We start from the raw sequence: 12,887 nt of genomic DNA on the forward strand, positions 1-12,887 counted from the left end.
AAGATAGCCAAAATCATCAATAAGCGTAAATTAAAGCTATGATGCTTAATAAAAATAGACTCATCTTGAAAAAGGAGTCAGGGTCTAAAAGATTGAGGAATAGTCTAATGTAGTAATATTATATCAGAGTCAAGCCTACAAACTCGACTTGTTTGATCTCGGCAAGCGAGCGGCACAGCCGATAGATCCCCTCACGCCAGGTCAAACACACTTAGCCTTGCCTCTCACTCGTCCGTGATGGCGAGTGCTCTACCTCGCTGACGTGAAACGTTTGTCGATCGAGTTATTCGTATTTTGCTATATTCTTAACTTAGATACTGTTCTTTTGGTGAATACGGACGAGGCATTTTGCGTTGCGGTTAACCAGGGTGAACAGTATGTGAGACGGTCGTATAAGATACTGTCCTTTTGTTGGTTACAGGTAGAGTTATTTGCTTGGCTTTAACCAAGAAAGAACAGTATCTCAAAATATTACGCAACATATTACGTCAATGAAATCGCCGACTAACAGAAAAACGCAATTTATCATCAGCTATTATTTAATGTTAGAAGATTTCCACTATGTAATAGAATTAAAGAGTTATGAATGAAAAAACAAAATGTGTCGATTGCGGCAAAACTGGCTGGATCTGGGTCAGCCCAGATACTGTCCTTTTGTTGGTTAGGGCAGACCTGTTATGCGATATTACAATTTTTTCCAACAGAGACAACGTTGTTAATGGCCAGGTACTCATTTTTTTACACCAGAATGTGGTGAGAGAATGTGAGTAAAGAGCCTTTTCCAAAGACTCAACTGTGCGCAAAGAACCCAGGAACTTTTGATCCGAATGCGAATGTCATACCACTGGACCACATAGCCGCACATAGTGGCATGATTGCTCAGCCAGGGGTGCAGTGATTGTAAAACTTGGACCTCATTCTTGTTTCTTGTGCACTTTAAGCCATAGAGAACATTATCGCCTGCCATCACCCGCTGCTGTATCGTGTGAGATCGCCCTAGGTCACCGGTTACTTTTTATGTTAGGTATACTCTTTTTTACAGTACTGATTTCAGTTGTTTATTCCATTTGTAGCCGTGAACACTTTTGTTTTTTCTATAACTGGAAGAGTACTACCTTCGTTTCCACTTTACCATTCGCCGAATGAGACAGAACTTACCGAGTGACGTTTTTTAAAAAAATGGCATGAAATTTCCTGTGTCAGCTGATTGATTGATCTCCGATTGAGTAGATGGGGAAGATGAAGGCAGCCCAGTTGATGATGTTGAAGATGAAATTGATAATGAAAGTGATATAGATGTTGATGATAGAGGAGATGACTCTACCAGATCTGGATGTGTCAGATAAGTGAGTGGAGCAGGCACTTATGTTGGTAACAACAAGATATGAAGTGAGTAGAAAAGTGCCAGAAGACAATAGAGAATAAAATTTTTTTTTTTTTTTTTTTTTTTTTTCCGCGGCGGTGGTGGGGTTTGAACCTGCGACCTTATTGGTACGACAACTCCGCCTGGCAGGTGAGAGCGTGGCTCTACGGTGTGAGCTATCCACGAAACACATAATATTCGTTTCAAACCCAAAGTCATTTCTAGATCCCTCTCTCACCCACTTCTTGAGATCGCCGATTCGTTCACCACCATCGCGAAGTAATTTTGACCAGCAGTTAAGCTTAATAGCCAATATTCTCGTCACAAACATATAACATAGAAACGATTGAGACATTGAGTATGCTCCGGTGTATGGGGTGAATTTTTAATTCAGAAAAGTGAGTGGAGCAGGCACTTATGTTGGTACCAACAAGATATGAAGTGAGTAGAAAAGTGCCAGAAGACAATAGAGAATAAAATTATTATTTTTTTTTTATTTTTTTTTTTCGCGGCGGTGGTGGGGTTTGAACCTGCGACCTTATTGGTACGACAACTCCGCCTGGCAGGTGAGAGCGTGGCTCTACGGTGTGAGCTATCCACGAACACATAATATTCGTTTCAAACCCAAGATATGAAGTGAGTAGAAAAGTGCCAGAAGACAATAGGGTCACAGGTTCAAACCCCACCACCGCCGCGAAAAAATTTTTATTCTCTATTGTCTTCTGGCACTTTTCTATTCACTTCATATCTTGCAGAAGACAATAGAGAGCCACGCTCTCACCTGCCAGGCGGAGTTGTCGTACCAATAAGGTCGCAGGTTCAAACCCCACCACCGCCGCGGAAAAAAAAAATAAAAAATTTTATTCTCTATTGTCTTCTGGCACTTTTCTACTCACTTCATATCTTGTTGTTACCAACATAAGTGCCTGCTCCACTCACTTTTCTGAATTAAAAATTCACCCCATACACCGGAGCATACTCAATGTCTCAATCGTTTCTATGTTATATGTTTGTGACGAGAATATTGGCTATTAAGCTTAACTGCTGGTCAAAATTACTTCGCGATGGTGGTGAACGAATCGGCGATCTCAAGAAGTGGGTGAGAGAGGGATCTAGAAATGACTTTGGGTTTGAAACGAATATTATGTGTTCGTGGATAGCTCACACCGTAGAGCCACGCTCTCACCTGCCAGGCGGAGTTGTCGTACCAATAAGGTCGCAGGTTCAAACCCCACCACCGCCGCGGAAAAAAAAAAAAAAAAAAAAAAAAAAATTTTATTCTCTATTGTCTTCTGGCACTTTTCTACTCACTTCATATCTTGATGTGTCAGATAGCGATGTAGATAGGCCTAACGAGGCTGTTAGAATTTGGAATTTTGTTTAAAATAATCTTTTATCATTTTTTTCATAGTCTTGAAAATTTTATCAAATAATGTGTCATTTTATCATAGAAAAGGCAATCCATTCTTCTATGTTTTGACGTTTGAAGCATCTCTGTATCTTATACAGTAAAAAATTATGCCTTTTTTTAAAAACCTCATTCATAAGAAAAAACTAGAGTTATGCCAAGTTAAGAAGTTAGGGAGCAGGCACCGGTGTAAGATAAAGAACTGAAAAAGTGTGCATGAACGGTGCCAGACAAAGCAAGAAAGAAAAATACAAGGAAAAAACCATCCCAATTTTATTCTTCCTTGCTTTGTCCGGCACCTTTCATACAAACTTGTTCAGTTCTTTAGAGTTATGCCCCTGACGACAGCCATCTGTGGGGGTAATATTTGAAGAGGGTCAGCCCTTTAAAGCACATTACCATACTTGAAGGAGGTGTGAATGTATGGTAAATCTTTGAAGAGATTGGTTCTATGTATTGAATTTATAAGATTTGGCCAATCAGTGTTAATTATTATAAACACACAGTCAAAATCGTCAAATCAAATTATAATGCAATGTGGAGAATTAACGTGAAAATCCAGAAAATTCTTCCATAATTTCTGTACAAAAGGACTGCTGTTTGGAAAACGGGATTTGTAAACACGTTTTGAGATATCAAATAGTATTGACTCACTTCCTCTCTCCCTCTCTCTTTTCTCCTCTTTCTCTGTCACTCACTCTCTTCTCCTCTCTACTCTCTTCCCCCCCCCCCCATTCTCTCTCTCTCTCTCTTTTTCTCTCTCCGTCTCTCTCTCTTTTTCTCTCTCCGTCTCTCTCTCTCTATCTCTCTCTCTTTCTCTCTCTCTCTCTCTCTCTCTCTCTCTCTCTCTCATCAAAATACAGGCAATCAGTGCAGGAAACGTATTGTAGGCAGCAAGAATAAAGACAGCAAAAGCAGCAGCAGAAGTCCTAATAAAGATTCCTCATCAGATGAGAGCAGTTTGCTGCCGGACGGAGAGGAATTTTCTCACTTTGTCAACGATGCAACCAATTCACCCCACCCTCGAAATCACTGCAAGGAGGATGAGGATAGTAAAAAATATGACTGGAAACCGTTGCTGCTGATTATCCCTCTCCGTCTGGGTCTGACAGACATCAATCCCATCTATTTTGATGCACTCAAGGTCAGAAGCGGCTGTTTGTAATAATAATGATAATACTATTAATAATAATCTATTCTTTGAAAAAAAATGTGGTTGGAGATCCACATTGTTCTGTACTACCAAGGTTAAATTTTTATCATCGAGCACAGAATAGGATTCAACAGTCATGACGTCACTTCTCTCGAAATGACTCATGGTAACTTACTAACTGGTTCTAAACTATCAGAACAATGGCAGACGCCCTTATGAAATATTTCTCCGACGAGCATAAAAGTGTATCCAGAAGAGAAAAACATTATAAATATGATCATGTTTTGTCTTTTATACATTCTGATCACATGACATATTAAAAGTTCTAGCTAGCATGAATAATAAAAAGTACCCATTTTCTTTGTTTAGAACCAGGCTGCTCGCCGTTGCTGGGCGACGTGACATCAGACTAGTGAATCCAATTACTGGCAAATCAAAATATGATAAAACTATTTTTTTCACAGATTGATATCCAAGTAACTTGCGAACCTGTCTTAAGTCGAGGTCAATTTATTGCCTTGTTGATTCAAATGATTATTTAGAATATCTGCTAGGGTGGAATCATGAGTCCTTTGGGTCTTGGGATTTGCCATTATTTGGCCGCCGATTATGCTCGATCCTTGGCCCTGGAAATCGCAATTTGGCTGGCCACTAGACACTTCGATTTTATTCCTTATTTAATGAAAAAAAGAAATATTTTGTAAGTTTTGAACTATTAAAAGTACAGTGTTGACCAATTAAAATTATACTTTTATTTTGAAGATATAACTATTTATTAATTCGCATTTTGAAAATAAGTTAGTAATATTCATAATTTTGACACTGTCTTCATACATTATTACATTAAGACATTAATATTTTTTAAAAGGTAACTTTAGCGATGCTGTTTATAACAGCGTGACTTCTTTAAAAAAAATTTTTTAATGTGTCTGTTCCCCCACTCCGGCATGATGGTTTTCATCTGTCATTTGACATTGTAAATCACCATCTGGCTGGCTGCCCTATTGCCAAATTCATTTTGCGTGCACCTACACACCTTATACCTCGTGCACCTACACACCTTATACCTCGTGCACCTACACACCTTATACCTCGTGCACTTACACACCTTATACCTCGTGCACCTACACACCTTATACCTCGTGCACCTACACACCTTATACCTCGTGCACCTACACACCTTATACCTCGTGCACCTACACACCTTATACCTAACCGATTTTGACCCTTGATCATCTCGATCTATGGTAATTTCTACATTATTAATAAAATAGATGAGTGCTTGTTTGTGATAGCCTATATTTCCCGCAAATACTCCGGGTTTTCCACTAGTAATAATGTTGATAATAATAATAATAATAGTATTAATAATAATATTGATAATAATAGATGAAAATGATAGTAATAATAGTTGAAAATGATAATAATAATTATAATGATAATGATGAAAATGATAGTAATAATAGTTTAAAATGATAATAATAATTATAATGATAATGATGATAATAATAATTATAATGATGATGATGATGATGGTGATGATGATGATAATAACAATAATTATGATAGCAAATTTATGATGGCCTGGGTACTTTAAATCAAGGTTTACATTCTTGTCATTCCCCGCCACTGCAGGGCTTTTTCTATTTTGTTCTGATCAAATCCGATTTGTTTTTTCTCCAGAAATGTTTTGCGTTAAAACAGTCTGTAGGCATCATAGGAGGCAAGCCAAACCATGCCCATTGGTTTATAGGATATATTGGTAAGAAAAAGAAACCCTTGGTCATATTGGGTGGGGTTCTTGACCTCCCATGGTGGGCAGGAGGTCACACTGCGTCTTCTATCTCCTTATATCTGTTTTCCGACTTGCTTTCTGTTTTTGTCTTGGAATGGGATTACTTAGTTTTCTCCCAGCCTTGGCTGGAGTCATTAACTGGGAGGGAAACAGTCAAATGTATAGTTATAGTTTTGGAGATATTTTTTTCCTTGTAAATCATCTCTCTGTTAGGTACTGTTATTTAAAAAAAATTTTAACATATGATTTGTAACATTTGAGTGTATTCCTCTAAGTGGGATCTTGTGCTGGTGTCTGGGTGAGACTTTTAGGTGATCTCAAACTGATAGTGTGCTCTTGGAAGCTACATCTGTTCTCTATTTGAACCATTCCCCTTTGTCTTACTTTTTCCTAAAGTCCTTTTAATTGTACACCTAGAATGTTTTTCCTATCCAATTTTCTTACTTTTTACTGCCGCAGATATGACCTGAATGTGTTGCAAGCGCTGTAAAATTCTTAAAAACAAAAACAAAAGCTAAATTTTTTTGGTAGTCCATCTTTTCACTATTATAGCCCTAAACCCTGGATTTCCTGACCCCAACCTAATTGAGAAATCTAGGAGATCTCAAACTTTAAATCTGCTTTTAAACCCCACTTTTTCACAATTCATTTTACACCATGATGATATAATTGTTTGTAAGAATAGTAATCGTGAAGCGGCTATGTGGTATGACACTCGCTTTCGGATCAGAAGGTCCTGGAGTCGAGCCTCGCTCGGCGCATAGTTGAATCCTTGGAAAAGGCTCTTTACTCACATTCTCTCACTGTACTTAGGTGTGAAATGAGTACCGGGCCGTCAACAGCGTTGTCTCTGAGGCGTCGTGTCCCGTCCTACATGTTGAGTGTTGCTGTTGGCTAGGGACCCCTTGTAAAGCGCTTTGAGCACGTTTAGTGGATATTGCGCAATATAGAAGCTCAATTTTTTAATATTTTATTTTTTAAGCGTTGATTGCTTTCTATTCTGTTCAAGCTGTTTATAAACCCTTGTCTCCAATCTCGCCAATGTTGGTATATCGTCTGTCAAGCATTCTTCTTGGATAAAGCGGCGTAGGTTGTCCAGCATATCAAGTTTTTGCAATGTTTGTCAGGGGTGGTGTGTCACACTCTGATGACTCATACTCATCTACATTGTCCAGGTGTTGTCTTTTCTGTGGCTGAATTAGTGCCATTAGCTCCTGAGATATCAGTTTACCCCTGATGGGTGTATCATTGTCCATAGTAAAGAATCAAGCGGATCATTATTTTTTGCGTATATTTTATTAGAAATTTTTCTCCAATCGAGATGGAGTGAAGGTGTGCGACTAAGCGGAGTGATTATAATTATATAGCAAAAATTCTCTTTTTCGGGAATGTTTAGCATATAAGCGGAGTGTGTGATGAAGCAGAGTGAACTGTATTATTATTATTATTATTATTATTATTATTATTATTATTATTATTATTATTATTATTATTATTATTATTATATTATTATTATTATTATTATTATTATTATTATTATCATTATTTTATTTATTTTATTTTTAAAAATTATTTTCAAAAAAAAATAACAAAACTGTATTTATTTACAGGTCAAGAACTTATTTATCTAGATCCCCACACAACGCAGCACTTGGTTAATCTGAAGGACCCTGAAAATAATGACAGCTCCTACCACTGTTTCACTCCACCTTCCCGAATGTCCTTCCATAAATTAGACCCGTCTATTGCCTTGGTAAGATATGTGATTGACGAGCGAAATGCCGTCTTTATTTTTTGTTCTCTCCTATTTGGAAAAACTTTAAAAAAATAAAAAATAAAATTCACAGATGTTTGATTACTGCTGTTTAGAGGGATGCAGTGGATTAGATATTCAGAAACATTTATATTTTATTGTTAGTCGATGTAAATCAGTTAGGGTAAAATCGGGTAATTTCGCCGTTTTTTCACTGTCTCACTTCTGGCCTGCCGTGGGAGGCCAATTTGCCAATTGGGCAACCCAAATACTGACAATAAGTTTACCTGGCCAATCAATTATTTTTTTGTGAAGTGTTAACGTAGATTTATATTGTATTTTATTCACAAAAGTCCTTTTAAAACTGCCACTGTTGTCGGGTACATTCGCCGCACGTCGGGGAACTTCGCCGCCACTGGCGGGTAACTTCGCCGCGAGATTTTGTACTTAGTTTTTCTCCCTACAAGACAATATGAGGAACAATTTCCATTTCTTAAACTCTTCTTGTCCTCAAATCTCTCTACATTATCCAATACTGCAATATTAACACATATTTATTGGCACTTGAATCGAGTGTGATGATGTATGTAAAGTGCCTTCCTGTGGATACATTACAATGCCAATCACAAGTTCATAGCCTGCTGCCCATCCATACTCGAGTCGACTGATTTGTGGTTATTAAACCCACTTACATATTTATTATTTACTTTTCTTAACTTAGTTATATTTTAGTGCTAACTCACAGCGTCTATTGCACACTAAAATCGTCTTTGGAATAATTATATTATGATGATAGTGATGTGCGGCGAATTTACCCGAGAGTACCGGTGAATTAACCCGAAATTATAGATTTTTGAAATATTGTATTACAATTTTTAGAAATATTTTTCTGATGATAATATACACTGATAATGAAAATAAAATGGATATGGATGACCACAAAGTCAATACAACATTGATTTTGTGACCAGGGCCTTCACATTCAACTGCACAAACTAGGCGAACGTTAGTGTAGGGTTGCCGTTACAATCAAAAAGTCAAGGATGTCACAGCATCTTGATTACTACATGTCATTTTGAAGTGCTATAACTCTATAAGATTTCTCATTTGCTTCCTTCAAACTGAAGCAATACGTACATTCACATCTTGTCTTTTGAATACGGACTATTCCAACGTGAGGGGTGTAAGGATAAATGTTCACCAAGCATTATTTCTTGGGGGTGGAGGGTCGCGGCGAATTTCCCCGTCGGCGAACTTACCCGATTCTACCCTAATCAGACATGTATTGTTGTTGTCGTTGTCATTGTTGTTTGTTGTTGTTGCTGTTGCTGTTGATGCTGTTGTTGTTGTTGTTGTTGTTGTAATTGTAGTTGTAGTTGTAGTAGTTGTAGTTATAGTAGTAGTTGTTGTAGTTGTAGTAGTAGTCGTGGTAGTAAATATAACATTATTATATGTTATCGTTTTGGCTTTGTCAAACAGAATCCTGTCTTTGCCATTAGCTGTTTATAGAGTTGGGAGTTATCATTCAATTTTTCACTCCTTTTCAGAAAATATAATTATCGTCTCCCATTGTTATGATATTACTTTAACTTTATCATTAAATTCTCCTTTTTGTAATTTCAGGGCTTCTTTTGTGACAGTGAGAATAGTTTTGAAGATTTATGTAAGAATTTTTCCACCATCAACGACAAGTGCATGTTTGAAGTGAGGAAAACGGCCCCTCAAGCCTGGTACTCTGGAGATACGCCACCATCCGCCGCCACCAACTCTTATACAACCAATATGTCCGGAAGGAATAGGAAAACACCTTCCGGTAAGTATTGGTGAATAAAGATTCAAGTTTAAGTTTAAACTCCTACGTTTCCGCCTGCCACTTGCTGTGTCTACAATCCCCCTGTATCTACTTTTTGGGTTGCTTTTTGTCTTTGTCTTGGAATGGGATTACTTTGTTGTGTCCAGCCGGGGGTCCTTGGCTGAGAGGGAAACAGTCAAATGTATAGTGTTAGTTTTCGGAGATGATATTTTTTTTTTCTCTTTGTAAATCATCTCTCTGTTATGTACTAATTGTTATATTGTTGTTTTTGATGGTATTCCTTTTAGTGCGATCCTGAACTGGTGTTTGGATGAGGCTTTTAGGTTATCTCAGACTAAGTACACTGATTGTGTGCTCTTGGAATCTACATCTGATTTCTATTTGGAACCAATTCTTTAAATCCAACAAAACATATGTTCGAGCCTTCACTTGAATGCATTTAATCTGAAAATGTAACCTTATGCAGGCTAGCCAACCAGTATGATTTCTCATAATTTGATAGCTTTTAAGTCACAATTATGATGATATGTGAACCACTGTCTCAAAACGGTATTATGTCGGAATGAATCATTTGCCATGCCCTAAAAAAGTGAATTTAGAATTAAAGTGATGCGAATTAGGACCCTCCAGTCATTTGTAATGCAAGAAATCGTATATTTATCCTCCATTAGAACAGAAAGAAAATAACTCTAAAGTCCATATTTGTAGCTATAAATTAAATAAATTAAAGACAAATGGCTGTCACAGTTATCAGGCTTTGCAAGCTTGATGGGTCCTCATACAATCACCGAATGTTAAGTGTAAATTTTGCGATAGTTACACATGTTGAAAATTGACATTTCAGCTCATTTAAAATCTAAACTCAATCTCGTCATAGTACCAGTCTGAGCCAGAGTGTCACAAGTCGATGGTCATCGGTTCAAAACTCTGAAGTCTATTTACGAGCTTTGCACGTCATGTTTTATTTAATTTTTGGGGGAGGGGGGGGGGGGGGGGGGGGGGCAGGGCAGACCTCTGATAACAATGTTTGCCCAAAATTAAATAAAACATGGTGCACAAAGCTCGTATTTAGACTTTTGATCCGCTAATCGTGGGAATAGAGATTTCAGAGGCTTGATTCGCCGACCATAATAAGAATATAATATTTTGAAGACTTTGACTCTGAAAAAATTCTAATATCAGCTAACAGGCGTCATGTCTCATCCTACATGATAAATGTTGCTGTTGGCCAGGGACCCCTTATAGAGCGCTTTGAGCACATTTAGTGGATATTGCTCTATATAAAAAGCTCATTTTTTCTTTATAATTCCAATGCAAGGCTAAAATAATATAACATTCTTGAATTTTTCAAGGATATTTTACTCTGACATCAATACTAGACAGGAAAACAGTGTCTCATATACGTTTTGATTTTGTTTTTTGGGTTATTTTTCCACAGATTTGTATGCAATGAACGACACCTCCTCTAGCCTTGATGACGAAGAGTTTGAAATAATCTAAGCACGTGCGCAGTTTTCAAACCACTTCTGCCACTTGTTGCCTCAGGTCTTTCAGCATGTCTGTGTGTCAATCATTAGTGCAACTGTTCATGAATAGACTCGAGGATTCCCTATGGCTGATACATCTGCAATCCCAGAACTTCTTTCTCTGTTTTTTTTTTTTTTAATGTGGGGGGGGGGGGGGGGGTAAGGGGGCCGTTCAAACATAGAACTCTAACAATATCCCTTTCAAATAAAATTATTTTAGTCTTTGAGTATTTATTATAGCATTTTTGAAGAGAAAAAAATTGTAATTAAAGAAATAAGGAAAAAATTGGGAGCATTTTATTATCTCTCTTGGAACATAATATTGAAGAAAAGTAAAAAAAAGAGGGCAGAAGTTAACACATGTAGTTGGTATAAAGAGAGTGAAGCTCAGAATTCGGGGCCAGAAGAAAAAAGCAGAAAGAAACAAACATATATAGATCCAGTCTGAGTTGGGGATTAAACCATCTACCTTTGGGTTGGAATCGTTCATCGTCATGCAGGTCAATTTTTGTAGTCTCCTACATCATCTTCCCTCTTGGTTCTTAGAATTAGACTACCATGTTCAAAAATGTGAAGGATATAGATTTATTGTTTTATTAAGTTGCAATTGCAACATGAATAGAAATCCAACATTTTGAGCACAGCTTGACGACATGAATGGAAATCAAACATTTTGAGTACAGCTTGATGACATGAATGGAAATCAAACATTTTGAGTACAGCTTGACGACATGAATGGAAATCAAACATTTTGAGTACAGCTTGACGACATGAATGGAAATCAAACATTTTGAGTACAGCTTGACGACATGAATGGAAATCAAACATTTTGAGCACAGCTTGACGACATGAATGGAAATCAAACATTTTGAGCACAGCTTGACGACATGAATGGAAATCAAACATTTTGAGCACAGCTTGACGACATGAATGGAAATCAAACATTTTGAGCACCAGCTTGACGACATGAATGGAAATCAAACATTTTGAGCATAGCTTGACTCGACATCTATAATCTTTTGAATTTCTTCACCATTATCTTCCTTGATAGAGATGCGGCATATGTGTTGCAAGTGCTGTAAAACTTCCCTAAAACAATAATCAATCAAAGAAGCCACCTACCCCAAGTTATCCAGGCGAAGGTGTTTTCGGACCTGTCAATCTAGACTAAATCGGATATTTCCAAATTCTTTATTCTGCTTGGAAAATTGAAAAGATGTATTTTGCTGACAAATTTATCAGTTTAAAAATTTCACCCCAGTTGTATGAGGTAGTTATTTGTATATTTTAAAAAAAAGTCTGATTAATCTTTTATTTGAAGTTAATCTTATAGATAATTCTGATTTAACAAAAGACAAAAACATTCACAAAAAGGGGAACAATAAACAATATACACCTTTTTTTGTTTGTTTGCTGCCCATGACAGGTCTGGTTTAACTATAATCTTAGAAACGTTTCATCTCTAGTTTTAAAGATGATAAATTTATAAATAAATGGAATTCCCTTTCTTCATCTTCAGGAGAATTTTTTTTTTTACATTAAATTTTTAAAATTTTTTTTTAGATAACCCAGATGTTAACTTCAATGCTACAAATTGAGCAATAGGGGCTAATTTTCTTGTACAAGGAAAAGAGGAGGCGCCCTCGATATTACTAATTGGTTGAAATGTAATGGACTTCTTTTCAGCCATCTCTCCCCACTTATCTCCTTTATCTCAAACCCTCCATTTCAGCTAACTGAACAACAGTCCACTCCTAAAATCCAATTTACATTTCACAATTAGTCAAAAAGAGATGTATGCGGCTGTGTGTGGTACTTTTTCTTTTATTACCATTGGTTGTAAATAAGATGACTGTTGCTTAAAAATTGCCCCTTTCTATTAATTTTGTTCCATTCCACCTCGAATCCAAATGAATATTTTGGAAAGCAGGAGTTGAGGAAATATTAGCCTACCTTCTTTTATAACTTTTGTTTTTTGAGAGAGATATTCTTTTCCAGGTAAATTGTCTCTCCATTCTATGTTAGTTATGTCAGTGTTGGGTTTTTTAACTCACTCAACCCTAACACCGACTATAT

The 12,887-nt window shown here is 36.9% G+C and overlaps 1 protein-coding gene across 1 annotated transcript in view; it reads left to right on the top strand.

Annotated features, from left to right (window-relative positions):
• The window catches only part of LOC144956174 (cysteine protease ATG4B-like), a 26,986-nt gene extending 15,991 nt beyond the window's left edge, over window positions 1-10,995 (top strand). The window contains exons 8-12 of the mRNA XM_078886569.1: window positions 3,635-3,915; window positions 5,608-5,686; window positions 7,330-7,472; window positions 9,096-9,285; window positions 10,724-10,995. Of these exons, the coding sequence (XP_078742695.1) occupies window positions 3,635-3,915; window positions 5,608-5,686; window positions 7,330-7,472; window positions 9,096-9,285; window positions 10,724-10,785 (755 nt within the window). The 3' untranslated portion in view covers window positions 10,786-10,995. The remainder of the gene's footprint in view (window positions 1-3,634; window positions 3,916-5,607; window positions 5,687-7,329; window positions 7,473-9,095; window positions 9,286-10,723) is intronic.
• The last annotated feature ends 1,892 nt before the right edge of the window (window positions 10,996-12,887 follow it).

This window comes from Berghia stephanieae, chromosome 10 (genome assembly GCF_034508935.2).
Source record: "Berghia stephanieae isolate SIO BIC M18660-M18661 chromosome 10, UCSD_Bste_1.3, whole genome shotgun sequence".
NCBI lineage: Eukaryota > Metazoa > Mollusca > Gastropoda > Nudibranchia > Aeolidiidae > Berghia > Berghia stephanieae.